Below are 22,701 nucleotides of genomic sequence, written 5' to 3'. Positions count from 1 at the left end.
GTCATATTAAGTAAACATTGTTACATTTTGTGTAAATAATTTTGTGTAAATAATTGTAAATCCAAAACTTAAACAGAATTTTGCCAAATGCATTAAGAAAACACTGTTATTGTGGTGGTGTTTTTTAGTTTTTGTTATAATTTGGCTCTAAACATAAAAGCCTCCATTTGTGTAAACGACCATCGTAAGAGGGGACAATTTTGTGTCATCCTCCAACTGAAAATCAGTGGCTACAAAAAATGTCCTGGGGCCCGAAATGGCCACCAGGCCACACTTTAGACACACTTGTACAAAGGGAGGTACACTCTCACAATTGTACATCCTTGTTTTTAAGTACCAGCTTCTTGTCATGATAACATGACATTTTAATCTGTATTTTTGCTAAAACACAAATGTCAGGATAAATGTGAAAGTTACAAAATATGGCCACATCCTTGAACTAATGTTACTGAATCACCTTTTAATTCAGCTCTAACATTTGATCTGTTTCAGACACCAATCTACTCTAAAGTTATCAGTTTCTTTGAAAAATGTATTCTAAATAAGAATTTCTTGAAATTGCTTGCGTCAATTAGAACGGATGTATGATTGGATTGAACTGACTTGACTTTTTAGTTGCAAAAAGTTGAGTTAAAAGCCACTCACAATATGGCGGAACTGCTTACGTGGGACTGGGTCAGCCTAAGGAAAGTCATCCGGGAAGTTTGCGGAAGTAGACCAAATTGGTCAAGTTAGGAGAAATCAACCGCAAAGTGCCACTAATCGTCGGACAAAAATAAGATGTTGATGTTAGTGGGTTATTTAAACTGGAAGTAAGTTTTCTAGGCAAATTTAACTTTAATGTAACTCTTAATGTTTGTACTCCGTTGTGAAAATTGGAGCAAAGTTTTATGTAACTACGGTTGTTAGCGGTAACAACTCTTGTTGTGAAAGAACCAACCGGAACCGGTGCTAGTCCGTCTTGTACGCTTTAAACAGGGTTCACGTTAATACCCTAAGTAGTCTTCCTCCTGTCGCAACTGCGATAGAAACGAAATCTATCTACTGCTCCCTGGTTTACTTTCCGAATGGACGGTACATGGAACCGAACCGAACCGGTCCGGATTGGGCCGTGCCGAGAAACGAAAGACAGCAGCACCCAAACTGACAGCAAGGTACAAGGTGAGCTGGATGGAAGAGGCTTCATGTTTCAGCAGCACAGGTTTCTGTCTTGTGATGCCATTAACAGCCGGTTTACTAAAGACACAGAGAGTGACACTTAAAGTTAATCATAGCTTTTAAATGGTTGCTTTTGAAAGGTATGGTTTTAAAAGCATAGCTTTTAAATGTCATTCAGTGTAATATAGCAATACTACGCTGTAACAATATTACAGTGTAGTGTTTTTTACAGAGTAATACTTCCAAATTAGCTGGTTTTTGTGTTTATATTTCTTACCAGGATCATATTCTCATTCTATATTGCAGAAAATCCACATATTTACTAACAGAATATATCAAATTGCCGTAATGACACGCCTACTGTGAAAAGTTACAAAGTCTAACTACAGTAGTTACAATCAGTCACCCAGTTTCTAAAAAGCTTTCTAAAACCTGGGGACGGCTTCAAACGCTTTTGCCATTTCCACTGCAAAGTGTGAAAGCATTCAGCATTCACACTTTGCATTGTCACAGGAGATGCAACATTTCTAGTTTTAATTGTCTTTTGGTTATGTCTCTGTCAGCTTTGCACATTTTACCAGCAGTGTTAAAGAATCACAGCGATAACTCGTTCCAGTATTGTTTTTATAAACATATGGTGTCATCACCAAGGTCACGACCCAAGGTTGTCAAAGGTGAATCTGTTTACCTTGTTGAGCTTGTGGATGGAGGTGTTCCCTCGGGATCAACCTGAGGACAGTGAAAGCAGTCAGGTCAGTGTAAAGGCTGCACAAAGATAGATGTTTTGAACATTGATGTGCACACACCAGAGCGTGAAGAACATTTTTAATGCCTGTTCTCCATTTCAGATCCGTGGTACTGGTCTGGTGGTGGTGCATCAAGGGAAAATCTTGGGACTCCACTGTTCTGGAGTCGACCTTCACGCAGCACAAGGAGCCATCATTCAGCATGGGGCAAACCTGGCCGGCTGCCAGCTCTACTTCTCCAGGAGACCTTGTGCCACTTGCCTTAAGATGATCATAAATGGTGAGAAAGACAGTTGAGACTGATTAATATAGACTCACATTTTCTCAAAATTGAACAGTTTAATATACTGTATTTTTATGCATTGTAATCGTGGTGTCAGATTCAAATACGTACATAGTGTCTAGTTGGACGTATTCAGTCGCCCATGATGAGTAAAACATACATATACAAATCCAAGGAAGCGCAGCTGACTTTACTACAGTTCCCTCTCATTAGCAAGTATCAAAAACATACAATTATTTACCTCCATATTCAATTCAGAAATACTTTATTCATCCCAAAGGGAAATTAAATGTTGTCATCTAAGTATCTTCAAAGAGTTGCTGTGGACTGGAAGGATCTCCAGTAGCAGACAGGCTTGCAGCAATCTGAAGAGGCCTCTGACTGAAAACGGTTGCCTTAGACAGTCCCATGACATCCTAACAGCTCAATACACAGAGCAGAGACTACTCCACTGTAACATATTTTGGATGAAATCATCAATTATAAAAGTCTACAAAAATAGATTCTAGAGCAAGAAAGGACAGAATAATCAAACCAAACATAAATGTATCAATATACCCATTAATGGTTTCAATTTGGGAAGATATAGCAATACAACAAATAAATAAATAAATGCTGCAGCTTATGAAAAAATGTAGTCAAGCAGACCCAGGACTTTTCTCTTTGGGAAAGAAAAACCAAAGTGTATGAAAGAAAACTTAAGTAGATATAGATAACGGTTGGAGTAGCTGTATCGATCATTTCTTCCAGAAAACAAAGCAATGGAAAACACATCACTAGGTCAGAAGAACTTTCCATTAAAGAGAAAACAAAGGGCAGCACACTGCAACAATAACTACGGGAGTGGTTTAGACACAGTCAATCAGAAGAATGCTTTCTGTGGAAAAGAAAACTAAAGAAGTGTGTGGCTAAGGGCAGCAGTAATTACAGATATTGCATTTTAATATGCTTTGCTTTCTGTTTAATTTATCTGCCATAGACGTAGTTTCTGTTTTCAATTCTGTCAAATTTCAAACCAATACTCAGATGAAAACACAACATACTTGTTACATTAAATAACATAGATACGTGAGAGCAATAAAAATAGCAATCAGCGGTTTTCATTTATTTATTCTATAATTACCATCTGAAGATGTTATTTTATTGTGTCAGAATTTGAAGAGGGTTGTCTTGGTAGTTTAATCTACACTAATGTTATCTCTATGCTGGCTTTTATTAGGGACTGTTGTACGCTGGCAACTCGCTGAACTTTGGAATTGTCTTGCCGCTTTTTCTCTCCCTCAGCTGGAGTCAGTCAGATCTCCTTTTGGCCCGGGGATCCGGAGATCAGCATGCTGAGGTCCATGTCTTCAACTCAAACAAACGCCAGCAGCACGTCGCTCTCTGTGACAGAAGACGTTGTCCTGGATGCAGTTGCAGTAGAGAAGCTGAAGTCCAACAGCCGTCCTCACATCTGCGTGCTGCTGCAGCCGCTGGCGCTCGGCCAGCTGCAGTTTGTTGAGGAGACGTCTAGGGAGAGCGATTTCATGAAGAGGACGGCCGAGGATGACCCAGGACTGAACGAACAGGAACTCTTCAACAGGTACACTCACTGCACTGAACATACATCAAATGTATATATACATATATATTGTATGTATATACAATGTAGATTCTGCACAGTTCAACGAGTTGCAAAAGTTTGGACAGGATCAATGCAAAACGTACCAGTCAGAAAAGAGTTACAAAAATTCTCCACATTATTTATATACCATAAGATATTGAAGACTGTGAATAATAATTCAAGAAAACGATCCTGCCAAAATTAGCATGAAATATAGAAATAAAATAATTTTTTCTTTCATTTTTATTTCTATATTTACTGGCATTTTCGTCCATAAACATATACTTTCTAAAAACACGAAACATCCAGCCTTGCCTACAATCTTCCAAAACCTCAGGAGAATGTTTGTTCAGCTTGATGAAAGTGATCTTAAAGATTTGCGCATTAATTCAAAAAATATTCGATATCAGTTTTATTTTATCACATTCCAACAACCTGACATTTGTCAAGGATGCATTAACTATTAGTATACCAATAAAGAGTTTTACTTTCATTTTAGCTGCTATTTTTCTTTTTTGTTGTTATTGTTTCTGATATGTTAAATGTAGAGATTGTGAAGTGATGCTTGTTCTTCATCAGTGGTTATCAGACACTACCAGGCGTCCAAATGAATGTCCCATCTAAAGGACAAGGACACTGTAAAAAACATTTTAAAAAATCACTGGCTGGACTCTGTTTCATTTCCAAAACATACATTTTGATGTTTAAAACACTAAATTTATTTCCAGACAACGTCTAAGACACTTCAGAGAATTTTCCAGTAAGTTCTTGGTTGGAACATCCCAGCAGCATAAGGAGATTTTGATGCAAATGGGCCTGGAGAACCTCTGTGTGGAGCCCTACTTCTCCAACCTGAGGAACAACATGGCGGCGCTGGTGGAGGTTCTAGCTGCTGTGGCTGCAGGGCTCCCTCAACACCAGTATGGCTTCTACAGGTTGGGAACTTATTTTGTTTTGACCAAAAACTAGGTACTTAAGTTGTTGGGGGGTTTTTTTGTGGTAATTAATAAACGTTTTTGTGATTCAGAGAAAACTGTGCAACTACGCCTCCTCATCCAGGGGCCGTGTCTCAAGAGGTGGCTCGCCACTGCATCATCCAGGCCAGGCTACTGGCATACAGGACAGGTTGGTTTGACTCCACTGAAGAAAGCAACTCAGAGCATGGAGGGATTTAGAGCAGATCATTCTTATATCAGAGTAGTATTAACAACTTAACTTAGAATGTAACTATAGAGGAGAGGTGCTAATCACATGGGCCAAAATCATCAACATTATGGACCAAAAAAAGCATACTTTTAAAAATTTAAATCACCAAAAATGTGATTTTATTTTAGCTATACGACAATAAACTGAGCGTTAACTATTTTAATTAGGCAACTAAAGTAATCTGATTTTTTTTTTTCTTTTTGGAACAAGATTGTTGATACAAACAATACATTGTTTTAATACATCAATTAAAATTATATTTGGGTGCACCACGGTATACTTTTAATGTGTAGATGTGGTCATATTTACCATGAAAATAGAAGGAAATCAGAAAGCTGGGTAAAAATAATGATCACCTTGTGTTCCATCCAACATTTTTCTAAGTAAATATTAATATAAAAGGCATAGTTTATTAAATTAATTCTTATTTAGCCGCACAAAATCAGACCCCAAATGATCCCCATGCCCGCCTTTGAACACCCTCAGTTTAGCGATCATGTGCTAACCTAGTTATGACTGGTATTGATTATGTAATAAGAATTAGACTGGTTTAACAGGATGCTTGATTTGAGTTAAAGCCCTGTTGCATTTCAGTATGAGTGTTTACTTTTGACAGCAAGTTGCCTGGTCAACTCTTTGCTTTTTAATTCTCAACTAGCTAAATAGTTGGAAAATAAGTCCTTAGTCATTATTGATGAGCAAGAGTTGTTAAAATAAAGAAACTTTATTACACAGATAATAGAATTTTACTCTGAGCAATTTACACAATTTCATTTTCTGTCATTTGTTGCACAAACAGAAGATAAAGTATTTAGAAATAATAGTTTTCTTACTAAATTGCTGTGTCCAACAGGGCCCCCTGCTGGTTGTACATGGTACAGCTTCCTTCTTGGATTTCCATAAGCCTTAAGCCATAATGATCTAAAGCAACAAAAATATATCACTCTGTGTGTGACAAATCTATATATTATACATGCTAAACGTTTTTTAAATTAAGTACTGATGTAAACAAACATTTCCACAAAATTCAGCTTTATTACCTCTAATATTTTTAATACACAAATTAATAGAAGTTTTTAGGTATTAAAATATTCATGGAAGCTTGCAGGATATATTTCTAAAACAACATGATTAGAACGTAGTTATGCTACAGTGTTGATGTCTGACTGGTCTATTTTTAACCACTTTTTTTTTTTTTGCCATCGTTCCAGAGGATCCAAAAGTGGGAGTGGGTGCTGTTATCTGGGCAAGAGGACGGTCGGTAAGAACTCCGTTTTTTTTTTTTTTATTTCACCATAAATTATTAGTCTCTACAATAAAACGTTACCACTGTTTTGTGCGATGGAAACTCTAAATTGAAATTATTATTTTAAAATGTGTTTAGGTTCAGTTTTTACAGTTCATAATGCAGTGGTATGAAGCAGGTAAGTAATTCAAGTGTCCTAATTCTTGAGTGATTGCTATGTCTTTTTCCAGCAGGTGGCGCCATTACACTGAATTTCAGTCTGTAAACCAGTTCCTAAAAGTAAGGGATACTCCAATCACAAATTAAAAATATATATCTTGACCTCCCTCATCTCAGGCTGGCTGTCGAGGAACAGGCTGCCTGGATTTGGTGGGTTGCGGGTACAATGGCTACCCTGCAGGCTCCGAGTACGCAGCGTACCCCCAAATGGACTGTACACAGGAGGACCGTCAGAGACGCAAATACAGATACATCATCCACGCAGAACAGAACGCCCTCACCTTCAGGTCAGCTCGTTTAACCACACCTGAACGTCAAGTCTCATTTGTCTCTGTTAACTGACAGATGTCTCCTCCGTCTTTGTGTTTTCAGGACGCGAGACGTCAAACCAGAGGAGCTAACCATGATGTTTCTGACCAAATGTCCATGTGACGAGTGTATCCCTTTGATAAGAGGGGCTGGAATTACACACATCTACACCTCAGACCAGGACAGGGACAAAGACAAGGGGGACATTTCCTACCTGAGATTTAGCACCCTGGAGGACATCAGCAAGTTTGTTGTAAGTTAGTATCAGAGAATTAATATTTATTTTTCCTTTAAAGCTGCAGTATGTAACTGTTTTTTAAAAAGTTTTTTCTATATTTGTTAAAACTGTCACCATGTCGTGACAGTGTAATTGAGTCAGATAATTTGTGAAAAGATGGTGCTCCTCCACCCTTTGTGCTGTTGTCATCTGAAGAAAAGCACCGTTCCCGGTCAAAAACAACCAATCAGAGACAGGAGGAAGGTCTTAGCGCTGTCAATCATCCTCGTGTACTCACTGCTAAAAGTGCTAATGGCAGAGAAACAACTGAACATTACAGGAAAAGTGTTAATCCCGACAACCAAACACAATAAATAAAACAGAAATAAAAATCATTTACAATCTAAGCCATTCATGTAGTGGATTATGATGTCAAGCAAAACTGACCTTTCACAAAATGTTAACCATCAGAAAAAAACTGCCAACTTATTTTAATATATCATGCAATTAATTGATTAATTGCTTATTGCAACAGGCTTCAAGGGGAGGGATGTGATCAGCCAGTAACACAAGCATGATTGACAGCACCAAGACCCGCCTCCTGGTCCTGATTGGTTGTTTCTGACTGAGTGGTGTATTTGTGCAGTTAGTACAAGGAGATTTTTCAGAGATTATCTGACACGTACTACTGTATACTGTCACAACATGTACAAAACATATTTTTCATACTGTCGCTTTAAGGAGTAAAGTAAGACATATTTATTTTCTCGCAGTGGCAAAGGAACCCTTCTATTCCTCCTGAATCGTCTTCTCATCTCGCAAGTGAGTTACAGCTCCCTATCCTCGTGCTTTTTCACTTTAACTGTGTTTTATGTTTTTTACGTGAAACACTGTGACCTCGTCGTTTCTATAGATGGTTGTATTCGGAAGCACAGCCGGCCAACTGAGCAGGAGTACGGAAATAAGAAGCTGTGCACCGAGAACACCAAGAGTTCACCTTCTGGCAGCTGAACGTTAGTTAGTAAAGGACGGACTAGCCTGTGCATGAGCTCCATTCCACAGACGTTATACGAGGGGCGAATAATTTGCTGATGGTAAAATCTGCACCACTACAAAAAGTATTTCCTCCTTTACAGATTTCATGTTTCTTGCCTTTTTGTCACACTTCAATGTTTCAGATCATATCAAGCAAAGGTAACCTCTACCACCACCATGTTTGGTAGTCCACTAAAAATATCCTCTTTTTTTCTCATCAGTTCACAAAATATTTTGTCCAAATTCTTGGGGGTCATTAAGAGATATATATATATATATATATATATATATATATATCAAATCTGAGGCTGACTCTTTTTTGGAGTCATTTTGATAGATTGGCTACCCTTGAAAAGGTTCCATGTTTCCTCCAAACGCCTCGTTTAGAAATCTAACCCTAAGAAATGGCTTTGTAACCTTTTCCAGTCTTGACAGATGTCAATAACTTTCTCATCTGTTCTTTAATTCCTTCAGAGCAGAGCATGAGGAGTTGTTTTTGAGATTCTTCTATCTTTTTTTTTTTTACTTACTTATTTACTTAGATTATTCTTGTCTAATGTTAAATGCTTCAGTTAAAAATTTTCAGTGTGTCAAGAAAACAAAAACAGAAGAAACCTGTAAGGGGGAAGATGAACAAACAATTTTACAATTTATTTGAACATTTGGGACAACGTAGTAACCACAGCAACATGAGGAGTTAGTCATATATGCAAGAAGCAATATAAAGTGAAATTGTTTTATATTTCCATATGAGAAGACTAAGAGGTTGAGAATGGATGCCAAACGTTGTGAGACTTGTTGACAGAGACTTGACGGAAATTTATAGGAATGCTGATTGCACTATTTCCAGATGTTTTTATTTGACAGTTTATTACAGAATATCTAAATACATTAAGTTTATTTTCTATTTTAATCCCTCGCTATGTGTATTTTTGTCCATAGTTCAGACAAAGAAGCTCAATGTTGCCTGTGTAAACAGATGTGACTTTCAAAGTTTGAACACACCAGTGACCAAGTTTTGGGTCTGAAAAGATAAAAGAAAAACAGCTTTGTGAAACCAAAATGCTACATTGACATGTAAAGAAAAGTTTGTAATGAAAGGGATTTCATTGTGATTTGTTTGAACCTTTTTGCCTTTTAGTTTTCAGCTTGTAAAATTATGTCTCTGTACGAAAAAGTTTATGTTGTTCAAAATGTGAAACTCATTCTATTGGTTAAAGATTTCAAGCATTTATCTCTTTATAGCTCCCTATCTTTATTTTGATAACTGTGGTTTACAGTTAATGAAAACCCAAAATTCACTTTCTCCCAGAATTAGTCCTCAGGTTTAATCCCCGACCTCTGATTGTCTTCCTCTCGTCTTTCTGCCCACTTTCCTGTGTCACTAGTAATGAGGATAAAGTATTTTTTTTTGTTTCTATTTATGCAGTATGCTTACCACAATTATCCTTTCTGGTAAGCCACAAGTCATCGTTGTGCACTCTAGAACATTTAACAGTTCAAATAAATTGTTTAGTTCTCCTTGTGTAATTTGAATTTTGGGTTTTCTTCAGATGTAACTCAGAATCGTCACAAACCGTGACGGTTTCTGATACGGGCGACATATCAGAAGTTTACTTAAAAACACAAATAAAAGAAATAAATGCTTAAAATATTAAAATTTGTCTAGAGTTACTCTCAAAAGTCTACACACCCTTGTAGAAATTTTCCCTGAGTTTGGCTTTTGCGACAAAAAAAAAAAAATGAGAACGTGGTATCTAACTTTCTTTAAATACTGTGCTCTAAAGATACAACAAACAAGTGCTTTGTCGCAACATTTTTGATTCCGTTAGAGCGTAAAATATATTAGGTATGAGCAAGTCCACATTCAACATCTTCCACAGCCCACTTCAGCCGCTGAAGTGGGCTGTGGAAGATGTTTATGAAGTCTTTCTTTTGTTCAGCTGGATGTATGCTTCGACTCACTCTGATTCTGAAAAAATAAATTCCTTCTTCAAATTCGACTCTCGAGGTTTTTTATTGGTCGAGTTTTCAGCCCCGATTACCTTAACTTTGAGGTATTGGTGATTGGCCGGTATATGAAGCCAATCTTATCCACCGATTTTATCTACCTCAACAAAGGTATAAAAGTTAGCCACTGTTCTGCTCTGCAGAGAGAGGTTTGACTGATAGACCAGCCCACCAGGTCATGTCTGCACGTTTGCACTCGTCACTCGTTAGTAGTGACCCCACTGTCGCCAACTCAGCGTCTTTCTTGCTACATTTCAGGCAAAAATATTGGTATCGGCCAAAATCAAAATCAGTAGCTAAGGCTTTCTAAAGATGGGTAATCAGCCAGAAAACTGCAATTGGTACATCCCAACTTAAGATGGAATACATACACACATATACAGTGATGAGTTACTTTGAAAAAGTTACTTTAATTGGATTACTGATTACTCCTTGAAAAAGTAACTTAGTTAGATTACTGATTAGTTGATTTGGAAAGTAACTAAGTTACATTAAAAATAACTTTTTTAGTTACTTTCAGCAGCTGCTATCAACAACGCTCCGCCTCCTGTGAAAATTACATTTACATCTTTGCCAAAACTTAATTGCAAGTTATTTTATAATAGTAATACCAACAATGAATCTCCACTTATAGGGTTGGACTGAAGGGGAGATTGTTTAATGGTTACAACAGTACAAAAATAAATTTAGTAATTTGTCCGTGTTTTTGTGTGTTTCTATTGTCTGGAAAACTATAAATAGGATTTTAGACCTATTTATAGTCTAAAATCTATAATCTATAACCCCCCTGACTCCACCCCTGCCCCAGCGTCCAGGTTGTGCGTTACGGCCCTGTGTCTGCTGTCACAGCGCACTTATCTTAATATTAATAATTATATCACTGCCCACATGACATTCTTTGATTAAATTAATTTCTCGTAGGTGTAATTACAATAGTTAAAAATGTTATTTATATCAGAAGTCTTTCTCGTCTGAGAATGTGGACCGCCGGTACTGGGCTTAGTCTGAGCCTTCAAACTATTTTAATTGGCGAAGTTTCACATAACTTATAAGCTGATGTAAAAATAATGTTTGTTTTAGATACATGAATTATTATGCTCAGCAACAAAATGATATGTATCGCCAATTACAGCTTACAGTAGCGCATTTGGTATATTAATGCAGTAGCCTGATGTAAAAAAATTTTTTTGCTAGACAATGTCAAACATTGAGAAGTTTTAATTGTTATTAAACTTTATCAAACACGCCGTTTTGACCCCCCTCCCAAAAAAAAAACCCTCAGTAATATGCAGAGAAAACCATGAGAATTAACTCATTTAAAGTTAAAACTCGGTTTCACACGAACATTGCAGCATAAAAGTTTGGGACATGGTGGTCAGGGTCGCTGTCAAGCTAAGTGTCTAATAGCAGCTCCGTAAAAACTTTCTGGCAAACATTACAATACCAAGACACATTAAAACATACCTTTATGTTGGCTTTTTCGATTCTTCCGTTCTTTTCTCTCTTCAGTGCTTTTTCGCGACAAAAGAAACGGCTAGAAGATAAGTGACAGACTAGAACAGTGGTGCCCAGAGTTGGTCCTCAAGGCCCTGCGTGTTTTAGGTCTAACGCACCTGGATCAAATGACGGCTCGTTAAAAGGCCTAAGAAGAACATTGACATGCTGAGGAGGTTGTTACTGCCACCACCTGGGAGAGAACTAGAACATGCAGAGGATAAAATAAGATACGTTTTGCTAACTTGGAAAATTTAAAACTTGTTTATATTATTCTTATTATTGCTACTATTAAAATAATATCAATATTCTTATATAATATATATTTACATATTATCTAATACGCTATAAGACTGTAACATTAATAACAGATGAGTATGTTGTCATTAGTAAACATATGCCTGGTTATACTTTAAAGCAATGTGAGATGTGGTTTGCAACGCCATGAAATAGAGGGTTAAATAAGTAATATTTTTTTATTTGTTCAACATAAAGAGATTAACAATATATTTCAAACAATGTCATCTCATCTGTACCGCTCAAAAATGCACAATATGTCTATAAACAATTCTGGAGTATTATCCACCTTATTCCTGGGAGGCTTTTTGTTTCCGGTAACTGTTGCGCTGTTCGTGGCTGTACTAACGCGTTACTATTTCAAGTCCAGTAGTCAGACTACAGTTACTTATCGAAACCACTTTGCGTTACTATTTTATTTTTTGTAATTAAATGTTATCGTCTTGGGGAGCGATCGCCGTTTCTATGCGACGGTTATCAGCAGCGACAGAACAATGGGAGATGCGCATTTTGTCGCTGGAAAAACAGGAACTATTTTGAGTCTCGGTCGCCAAGCCCGATTATTATAAGCGGCTTTGGGCTTGTGTTTTGTTTTTGTTTTTCTAAAGTCGCCAGCAAATTTAATGAGTCGCGGGTTGCGCTTTTGGGCTTGTCTTTGAACGTGAAGTTGCTTATTTGGGCTTGGAAACAAGCAGGCATAAACCCCAGAATTTGTCTGACCTCCAACTAGTTTTAGTCAGACTCTCCCTGTCCATCATTTCCCGGATGATCCGTCCCGCTGTGTCTTTGTTAATGTCAAGTTAATGTATTTGCTGTGAAGGACGTGGAGCTTCGCGTTGCGCTACAATTGCAAACATCGAGACTATTATGAACAGCGCAATAAACGTGAAAACAGCCACGAAAGAACGTGTCCGTAAAGTTTCGCAACTAAACGCAATTATAATCATTAATATTAAGATAAATGTCACAAATTTGTGCAGGAAACATCTGCATTGTTGTGGAGTCGCAGGAGGAGCGCAGGGCCGTAACGCACAACCTGGCGGCTGGGGCAGGGAGGGGAGGGGGGCTCTAAAATCCTACTTAAGAGTTTAGTGGAGAATACTGGACCACACAAAAACACACACAAATTACTAAATGTATTTTTGTACTGTTGTAACCATTAAACAATCTCCCCTTCAGTTCAACCTTATAAGTGGAGATTTATTGTTGATGTTACCATTATAAAATAACTTGAAATTAAGTATTGGCAAAGATCAATGTAATTTTCACAGGTGTTGGAGCGTTGTTGATAGCTATAGGTAGAAGTAAAACAATATTACCATACTTAAGCTGAGATTGTACATATTTTGTAGCCTAAAACCTCTGACGAAAGCCGGTTAGCGAGTTGCTAACATGTAAACAATGGTTTCGCGGCAGAAGTCGCACCCATCAATCAGGCAAAACCTCATGGAGGCTAGGAATAAGGTGGATAAAGAAGTACTGAAATATTCCGCTTTCCAACGAAATAACGTCATTGCCACTTTGGCACAAGCACAGTGACAAACTTTCAGAGGATGAAAAATAATAAGACTCCGAGCAAAACTCATATGACCCAGCTTTCCACCAGCATTTAAACGCACCACTTCCGCACAAATTTGAGGCTGTCTGAAGCGTGAAATGAGTTTCAAAAATCCTTGTGCAGTCGTAACCGGATCTGTGCGTACATGCAAGTCTTGTCTGAGCGCACCGGGCGACTCGTGCGGACCTTTTTAACATTTGTAGGCGTGGAAGGTTTGAATTCGTATTTATCAGATTTGTGAGGTTGCAAGTTAAAAAATTTGTGTGTAGAAATTTTATGTTTGTAGAAATTGTAATTGCGTTTGTGTACTTTTATTTTATATTCATAATTTCTTCATTTTTGTCTATGCATTTGATCACATATTTACAAGTACCCGGAGTTATGCACACATTTTCTTTTTACGGTTTACAAATCATGTTTCACAGGTACAACTCTCCAAAGTTACACACAAAGATGCTCACACGGATTACAAATCCAGTATTACACGCGCACAGGTATTTTGAGACTATTTTCACTCCATACTCTACTAACATCTTCCATGTTCCCTCAGGAATCTCTTTGTCAGAAAAAAAAAAACATCCTTTGAGATTTTGGCGATTTGCAGCAACTTCACATGATTGCAGATTTCATCTTTAAAAAGCGGCGGAAGGAGAAAGCATTTTTGGCCCAAGCCGTCTTTTTTTTTTTTTTTTTTTTTTAACCCCCCTTGCTGGTTTGTTTGACAAAGCTAATCAGATGCTTCCAACACATTGAGCTACGTGCTACACATGAAAAAAAAAAAGAAAAAAGATTTTCTAAATAAAAAAAATTAATTTACAAAAGTTAGATCATTGATTATGAGCTACTTTTACCAACAAACAGAATAATCTTTTTAAATAGTACAACCATTATTGTTGATGTGTTTTTTTTTTGTTTTGTTTTTTTCCATTTTCTACGCCTTCCTATTAATAAAAAATTAGGTGGGATCGGGGGGGGCTCTTTTAGGAGGCTGGTTTTTTAAGATCCTTGATCTGTTTGATAAGGTACGTCTTCTCGTCGTTGAACTGCTCGTCGTCTGTGCGGTCCTTCTGGAAGTTGCTTAAGAACTCGATTAGTTTGGTCTGGTTCTTCAGCAGGATGTCAGCAATGGGCTGCGTCTTGTTGGGGTTCGCTACAAACACCTGAACAGAGACGGGATTTGGATCACACACAGGGGCTGCAGGAGTAGTTACACCACCTCAAACTTTTCCTGGCTTGGTTACATTACAGCCACAAAGTTATCTAAGTGTTTTATTTTATTTAGGAGCATCATAGTAAATGGGGACAAATACAAATGCATAATTTTTTTCAGTTTCTTTAAACCACTTTCCACCCTTTCCACTTCATAATTATGCACTTTGTGTTGGTCTAACACATAAAATATTGGTAAAATACACTGAAGTTTTTAGTTGTAATGAGACATAACAAAATAAATATCTCTTTTTCTTCTGTCCATTTTCTAATTCACTTTAGGGCTGGACAACAAATCAATAAGTTTCAGGTTTCTTATAACTGCCTAAAAGCAAAGAACAGCGTGGAGTAAAAACTGTGAATAAAAACAGCCACCAGTTTAGCAGAATCTTAGATATCTAAAACAAAAACCGAATAAATAATTATCAACACATACATTTTTCAGCCATATCGTTCGGCCCCAATTCACTTAAAAGCATTTTTGCCTGTTTTACCTTAAACACGTGGAAGGCCTCAAACTGAATGTTGGAGCTCTTGTCTCTGAGCAGATTCATCATTAGCTTGAGGTTTTCAGGCTTGCTGATGTAGCATGTCATCACCGTGAAGTTGTGTCTGTCCAACAACAGCTCGCCCAGGAGCTGCAGGAAGCATAGTTTCAAATGATTTTATGTCCTGACAGGCTTTTTGAGTACTTGCTTGATAAAAACATCAGGCGGAGTCCGAGTCAAACCTTAAGTGACTGCCGCTTTGTGACGTAGTTCTCAGAGTGCAGCAGCTTCTCATAGTTAGCAAACACCTGCAATCAAATGTAAAGAACATAATAGTTTAGTTTGTTAAGAGTTTGAGATCTGATCCGAGATGTACACAAGGTTTTAGGGCTAACCACAGGACCTGAGACCTCGACAGCAGAAACTGTATCTACAGCTGCATTCATTCATTTATAAAGCTCTTTAAAAACCAGAGGAATTCCTTTCATCACATCACAAAATAACATCTAGGTGATGTTGTCCATATGTGTTCTAATCCAACTCTGGAAGGGTGTTTTTAACTTCAAGCACTCACAGCATCGTAGTTCTTTTCGAGGAATTCAGCCACAACCGCTTTGTGTCTTGTAAGGAGATCCTGTGGATATAAAGAAACAATAAGAATATTATTGATCAAAGAAATTAAGAGTTTTAGCCTCTATTATTTCCTTCCTTGTAGCACTCTTGTTTTTTTCAAAGGTTTTAACAAAAATATCAGAAAATAAGCATCAATTTTACTAAGATGCAGAAAGGTTGTTTGGCCTGGTAAGAATTAATGGAAATAGCTGGAATGTTTTATTTATCAGGAACAATAGCCACTGATTAGAGAAAACTGAATAATAATAAAGGATTTCAGACTTCTTCAAAGGAAAATATAAAGGCAATTGTATCCAAAAAAAAAAAAAAACAGGTTAAAAGCAAATCTGCTTTTTGCTAAATCTATGGAAGGCAAGCCAACATAAAATATTTTGCTGACACAGTTGATGGGACTGCTGTTTTAGAGTAAAACATTGATCAGAACTATAGCACAATTTGCATTGTGCTTTTAAAATCTGCAGAGTGGCGGTGTGCTAGGTCTCTCTGATCCATAAGAGTCGGACAATATTTCACCCGACTTCCTCCTCCTAATAGGATAAATCAACATTTATATCTTTCTTTAATGAGCTCAAATTAGTCAGTGACTTGACTATTATAACTCATGTTTGAACACAACTAAAAGGAAAACTTGTAAAAATGATGTTATATTCCATTAAAGAAGACCATATTAATGAAAGCTGACATCATCCAAGTTACCTTAAAGGTCGCAAAGGCGTCAGAAGCAATGTCAAATGTGGACATTTCCACATAGCTGAAGAAGCTGTGGAAATGTTCGGAATAGAGAACTATCCTGGCGAGTGGCTCGTAGCGAATACATTCCCTCAGCATGATGCCGCAGTTCAGCGCTATCTGGGGGGTTTCGTATCTGGAAACACACAGAGGCAGTGTTGTGTCAGCTTGCGGGATTCACAGAGCCAATGCCATAAAAAACCCTGTCTGACTCACCCTTTCAGCAGGATGAAGAGGACCTCTTGGTGGGAGCACAAGTATTCAACGGTGGGGCTCCTAGCGCCGATCTGCCTCCTCAAGATGTTGTTAAAGATCTGACAAACATCCTTCTTACCCTGAAAACACACAGAAATGAAACTGAAACACTGAATTCTGGAGTTTCTTACACCTCGTTCGTCATCATATGGATTCGTGAACTTGGTTTCTGCTCACCTCAAATTCTATATACTGCAGGTTTTCTACCAGAGCAATCAGCAAGCCGTTGTTGTACAGCTCCTGTGCGAGCTGGGCCACGGTCTCGGTGTGCGGCTCCTTGTCGTTGCTGCCGTACAGAATCTCCTTCATGGACACCAAGCATTTTGACACCTCCTCAGACGCCTGGAGAACAGAAAAGGCGAGCAGAATGAAAAAATGCAACTCGGTTAGGAGGAATGCAGCGCTACTGTGAGTGGGAGACTGAACGGTCCTGGCAGTGAAGTGTCAGGAGGTGACATGCTCATATCTTTAATTTCACAGAGCGTTGTGACCACTTAGCCTCTGGACATCCTGGAAGTTAGAGAAACTCATCTTGTAGAGTCTGTTTTTTTCTACCTTGTCTGTCTTCTTGTCATGTTTGACCAGGATGGCCAGGTTTTCCTTTAGGGTCTTGATAATGTCTGTGGGACTCTTGTGGGATTTACCAAACAGCGGCATGACGGACACCCGTTAACGCCTCGAGACCTGCAAAACACAACAGACTTTAGTCTGTGATAGATGGCAGGAAGGAGCTACTAACAATTATATTAGATATTTTTAATTAATAAAATGAACATTTTATAGTGTTCTTTTAGTGTATGTTTGATCATTTGTAGCAAACGATGCACCTGCAGCTAAAATACACTTCTGACATCAACATGTGAAAAGCCCTTTCTGCTGGATCAACACAGCGTAGAGTTAATCTATTAATTATTCATTCAAATTATTAACTGATTAATAATTTGATAGCAAAAGGTGTTGAGATTTCACTTATAATATTTGAACCAGGTGAAGATAAATTTTACACTTTAGGAGTTCTGGGTAGAAAATATTTACAGACAAAGGAGGGTTTTGTTGTTCTTTTTTCCATTCAAAATGTTTGAACAGTTTGGGGTTATTTACTGCTGTTTAACACTAAATTAATTACTAAATTATTCCAATAATCGATTAATCACAATTAATCGATTCAGCCATAGTTACCGCCACACACTCTAGTGTATTTTATTGGAATTTTCTGTGATGGACGCACATGTGAGGAGGAAAACAAGCACTTCACATCACTCATGGATGGATGGAGATATACCATCTTCCAGCAGGGCAGCTGGTGCAACAATACTATATAACCATGTGCTAGAATGACCTAGTCAAAGTCTAGATCTAAATCCAATTGAGAATGTAGGGGAGAATGTAAAATCAACATTCCTCAAAGGTTAAAGAGTGTAAATACTTTTAAACTCTGAGCTTTGGGCCGTCTCTTTTTGTCCTTCCTGTAAAGGCAACTAGCAACACAAAAAGACACGAGGTAAAAGTAATAATAATAAAAAGAAAATGTAAGGCTTGTGTGACTTTGAAGAATAATTGTCGGTTTGCATTTCTGCACCACATCCTGGCATTGTTCCGCAAGTAATGAGTCAGGTCCGAAACACTTCTAACATCCCAGATATGCACGTCTCAAAGACTGTAAGCGTATAAAGTGGACGAAAAGCGACAAAACTGGACTGACAGTAGCCGAGTCGGACAACTTCGATGTACCCGAGTTGTGATGAAACCCTGCAGAAAATGTAAGATTCAAAACCGTCTGCCAGCTAACAAAAATGAATCTACCTTGACAACAGCGTTTTCTCTTTTTTTCCATTTAAAGACAGCCTGGACGAGCTCGGAAGGAGAAACATATTCATCTGATGTCAAGTAGACATGGCGTGGTTTTCCATCATTGCATAACTCATCGCTCGGGTTGTATTTTGCCCTGGAACACCCAGAATGTCAAGGAGTGTTTGGCATCTGCCTGTCCCAGTAGGTGGAGGCTAGCTGAGAATGGCGTTGAAGCCACTCTGTTGGCATGGAAACGCATAAGATAACAACATGCACATAGCGAAGGAGCAGTTTGGGAAGCAGCTCAGGACGGGAACTTGTGACTGCTAATCCTCATCTGGGAATGTGAGAGGGCATTACTCACCCCTCCTTCATAGATATTTCAGTTTCCAAAGATTAATTTTCTTTTTTCAAATATTTGAGAGATAATTACATTTTTACACAAATAATTTTGAGTCGCGTTCCACAGGAAAATCGTCAAATAGGTGAATTCACAACAACTTCATATAAACTATGTACTCATGTCAGAATAGAAATTATGTAGTTCATTTTAATTTATGATGCAATAAATTACGTGCTTACTGCGACAAGCTGGGGCATTAGCATTGATGTCAGCCAATATTTGTCATTTGTAAACCTATCAGTAAAACTGGGCAGATATTAGCAACCAATATTTGTTTCCATCTTGTTGGCATTTGGTTTTCAGAAGTTAATGTGATAATTGTCAAGTAACAGTGATGCAGCACAGGATTGTGGGTGCTTTTAACTGATGCAGAGTAGCAATGTAATCGTGACCTTTTTATTTTTTTTAAATAGTGTTGAAATATAATGTTGGAAAAAATGGTTTTCAACTGTTACTTAACTCAGTTAGTAAGCAGATTTTAGAACGAAAGCAAACTCCCGATTACTTGTTTTCGTTGTTTTTTTAAATTATAATCTTTCCATTTTGATTAAAGTATAATAGTACTGTGAGGAAGTATTTTAAAACAGAGAGTACAGACCCCTTAATGCTTCTTTAGCTAATCATGCTGGGTCCTATTCTCCGGTGTTTCCTGGTAGGTCTTGTTGTTACCCAGTAATTATTAAGAATAAGGTCCAAAGGCCAGCTTTAATTACCTGATCACATGGCTTTGAGCCATTGAAAGCTTCAGCAGCTGGTTAGTGTTCATTCCTGCCTCTAAAGACTGGCTAAATGTGATGTAATGAGATTAATCTGATGCCTGCCGGGGTTGAACGCACACAGCTATCAGCTCAGTTTGAATAAAAGCTAACCAGAGAGCTTCCGCATTAACCCAAATACCTAATTTATAAGCCACAATCTTGATGGAGAAAAACAGAACAAAGCTAAAGTTTGCGAAGCAGTGGCAGAGACAAATGCCTAAATAAAGCCTGAAATATATCCCAGTGTACTGGTTAGCCATGATTGAAACAGCTGAACTGGCTGTGAACTTGTCAAAGACACCGAACAGCATATTTCACCATCAGATTACAACATCCAATGAATCAACCTGCGCTTGCCGGATGACTAATCGCTGACGTAGCGATGCAGCAAGGCGACGATCAGGAGGCGCTGAGCAGTCACATGCTGGAGATGCCATTCAGGAGGAGAAGGAACTATGAGATGGGGCTTTACCTAAACCTGACAGGCCGATGAACTTTACCAGCATTGATCCATTAACCTAAATACTAAAAAAAAAAAACTCAAATGTTAGGTTGTTCTGGGATTAAAAAGGCATTTCAAACCAAAAACTGGGCTTAGAGGTGTTAAAAGACGTCAAAAGCTGCAAATTTGTTCAAAATGTGTGCAAAAAACCAAAAAAACCAAAAGAGAAACGCTCTTATATGGTTGATAATTTTGGTAAATCAATGCTATAAGAGCCCTCTGATAAACAAGAATTTCAAAAGCTTCAAGTTTAAACAAAACATCAAACGTGATAGAGATTATTTAGTATTGCTTTGAGTCTCATATGCTCTTTTTGACTTAATGTTCTTGTCAAGCATCCAGGAGCTAGTAGTTACTAACTTATGGCTTCCTGTTTCCAAAAAGTAGAAATTGGTGTTGCCACATTTCTCTTCACCACTCCTGAAAAGTGGTGAAGAGAAATCCATGTAAGGCAGGTTTGCTGATCTTCCTAAAGTCACTCAATAGATTAATCTTTATTTGCCACGGCATTTATTCCTAGTAAAGTAACCGAAGCATTTAAAAACTGCAGGAACTACATGATACCTGTTTTTGTAAAGCTCTTCATCGCTCAATGTTTCCCTGGGGTAAAAAAATTATGTGACACAAAGGTCTGTTCCACTTAGCCACTCTTCAAAGCGGGAAAGATAAGAGAGCATGACATTGAAGTAACATTATTTGCATTAGGCGACTTTGAGGTAAACGGGTAGGAATGTTTCCTTCCTGGACAAACGTACAGCTGTCAGGTTCGGTTGATGTTGGATAATGGTGCAAAGGGACCGGAGTTTGTGAAAACACACAAATAAATCTAATCTAATTGCTGACAAACTCAATTAAATTCAATTAAAAATATTTAATCATAATTCATAACATCCAAGTGTTAAAGAGCCTTTGTGGATAGTGGTGCAGTGGGCAGGAAGGATCTCCAGGAGCAGTCAGTTTTGCAATAAGTCTGAAGAGGCCTCTGACTGAAGACTGTTGCTGTATGATAGTCTTATGACTGTCATGACATAGCAGCTCAATTTCTGGACAACAGAGATGATATTTTACAGCAACATATCCCAGATGACACCATCTATCGTTGTAATTGTGATAATGAAAAAGGAGGCAAAGAGTCGATATAATCCAAAATTTCAGCAGTATTATTGTAATTATATGTTTGTCCCAATATAATGCAGCCCTAATTTGTATTCAGCCAACTTAACTCCAGTATTTCTAAGAAAAATCTAATTGCAACCAGCTCCCTTAATAAACAACCTTAATAGTGTATATTTAATCTCAATTTAAATACAGCTGTTCTACTAACAATGTACTATGTTTGGAGAACCATCTTCATGGCTTAGGTCAGAATGTAGCAATGTTAGATTGGCCTAGTCAAAATCCATACTTAAAAAAAATTATTGAGCTGAAGATAGTTAGCTAGTTTCAGATAACCCTCACACTCACAAAAAGGCCAACATCCTGTTTAAAATCAGGATAAATAAATACAAATTTTGAGTTTTGAACAGTTTTGTTTTGAAAATTCACACCGGAAGAGGGGGGGTATTCCTTTAAGACTTGCTTGACGATGATTGTCCAAAGTAACATACGAGATAAGGAGGCAGGGAGAAGGGGGGCAACAAAAACAAAATACACGCACGGCATTTACTGTGAAGCTAAAGCGTTAAAGAGCCCATAAACGACGGGTTTGGCGGAGTAATCTAGTAATAAGATGGAGGGAAGTGATAAGCACATAAGGCCGCATTAACAGACCCAGACAAAGTGATTTACCGCGGCTACACCCCTCTCTCTCGCCTCCAGCCAAACTCCCTTCTTGTCTGACAGATTTCCAAAGCTAACCACAGCTGCAGACATCACTGCAGGAACAACCGCACGACGGGGGGGCGAGAAAGGCCTCCCATATGTACCGCCATTAAAGACATTTTAACCCCTTTTGTGAAGTTATGGACACTGTCAAGGGCAGTGATGTGAAGCCATAAGGGTAACTGGAAGCTACTGCAGCATTAGCTAGAAATTATACTCACAGCGAGAAGATGTTTGGTGCCTTTTAAACGTCCTGACCGCTCCAGTCCCGGTTCACAGCGCAGCCGAGCCTGAAAGTAAAGACTCTGTGTTCACACCAGGATTGTTGGTTGACCACTAAAAGTCTGCTAAAAATGTCTGCGATACAATTCAAAACGTGAGGGATCCGTAAAGAAGGGAGTGCAGGATTCCATCTGGTCGCGCTCCAGTATTCTGAGAAGTTAGCACGAATAAAATAGACGACTTCCGGTACAGATTGTCAAAATAAAATCACAAAGGATAATTCACGCTAAAAAGATAGGATTCAAAATAACTTAAATGCTAATATCTGCAAAACAATTTTTTTATTAATTTCCTATGAATTTTTCTATTCTTGTTTTTCTTTTTATCAGAGATAGTTTTTATTTATAGCGTTTTTAAAAAACCCACTTCCGGTAGTACATAGTTACGTTTGTCATTACTAACTTGACAAATCTGTATCTTTCCAGCTGCGGCCAAATCTCATTCACATT

At 38.0% G+C, this 22,701-nt stretch overlaps 2 protein-coding genes across 3 annotated transcripts; one reads left to right on the top strand and one right to left on the bottom strand.

The window, feature by feature from the left end:
• The first annotated feature begins 953 nt into the window (after positions 1-953).
• On the top strand, positions 954-8,094 carry cdadc1 (cytidine and dCMP deaminase domain containing 1). 2 transcript variants are annotated; one of them, XM_028006836.1, is made up of 11 exons: positions 954-1,161; positions 1,810-1,910; positions 2,007-2,184; positions 3,472-3,769; positions 4,519-4,725; positions 4,818-4,915; positions 6,208-6,257; positions 6,579-6,748; positions 6,834-7,027; positions 7,761-7,809; positions 7,901-8,094. In XM_028006836.1, exons 1-10 carry the CDS (start codon positions 1,068-1,070, stop codon positions 7,787-7,789), a joined length of 1,419 nt encoding a protein of 472 aa, XP_027862637.1. In that variant the 5' UTR covers positions 954-1,067; the 3' UTR covers positions 7,790-7,809; positions 7,901-8,094. The 2 variants fall into 2 exon arrangements, with proteins under 2 accessions (XP_027862637.1, XP_027862636.1); XM_028006835.1 differs by having other exon boundaries at positions 957-1,161; positions 6,834-7,023.
• A 3,889-nt stretch (positions 8,095-11,983) lies between these two features.
• On the bottom strand, positions 11,984-22,404 carry cab39l (calcium binding protein 39-like). Its single transcript, XM_028006837.1, has 9 exons — positions 22,192-22,404; positions 17,251-17,379; positions 16,873-17,037; positions 16,657-16,775; positions 16,408-16,576; positions 15,653-15,712; positions 15,321-15,386; positions 15,085-15,228; positions 11,984-14,541 (listed from the first exon to the last, which is right to left on the bottom strand). The coding sequence occupies exons 2-9, from the start codon at positions 17,350-17,352 to the stop codon at positions 14,362-14,364; spliced, it is 1,005 nt and encodes a 334-aa protein (XP_027862638.1). The 5' UTR covers positions 17,353-17,379; positions 22,192-22,404; the 3' UTR covers positions 11,984-14,361.
• Between the last annotated feature and the right edge of the window lie 297 nt (positions 22,405-22,701).

Source organism: Xiphophorus couchianus, chromosome 22, assembly GCF_001444195.1.
Source record: "Xiphophorus couchianus chromosome 22, X_couchianus-1.0, whole genome shotgun sequence".
Lineage (NCBI taxonomy): Eukaryota > Metazoa > Chordata > Actinopteri > Cyprinodontiformes > Poeciliidae > Xiphophorus > Xiphophorus couchianus.
This window is presented reverse-complemented; position numbering and strand designations above follow the sequence as displayed.

Bases quoted from the DNA above. Each gene is read 5' to 3' on its own strand.
- cdadc1 (XM_028006835.1), top strand. From the start codon at position 1,068: ATGGACGGTACATGGAACCGAACCGAACCGGTCCGGATTGGGCCGTGC. The intron at 6,258-6,578 runs GTAAGAACTCCG...CCCTCATCTCAG, and splicing joins TCTGGGCAAGAGGACGGTCG to GCTGGCTGTCGAGGAACAGG. The intron at 6,749-6,833 runs GTCAGCTCGTTT...TTGTGTTTTCAG, and splicing joins CAGAACGCCCTCACCTTCAG to GACGCGAGACGTCAAACCAG.
- cab39l (XM_028006837.1), bottom strand. From the start codon at position 17,352: ATGCCGCTGTTTGGTAAATCCCACAAGAGTCCCACAGACATTATCAAG. The intron at 16,776-16,872 runs GTGAGCAGAAAC...GTGTGTTTTCAG, and splicing joins TGCAGTATATAGAATTTGAG to GGTAAGAAGGATGTTTGTCA. The intron at 15,713-16,407 runs GTAACTTGGATG...TTATATCCACAG, and splicing joins ACGCCTTTGCGACCTTTAAG to GATCTCCTTACAAGACACAA.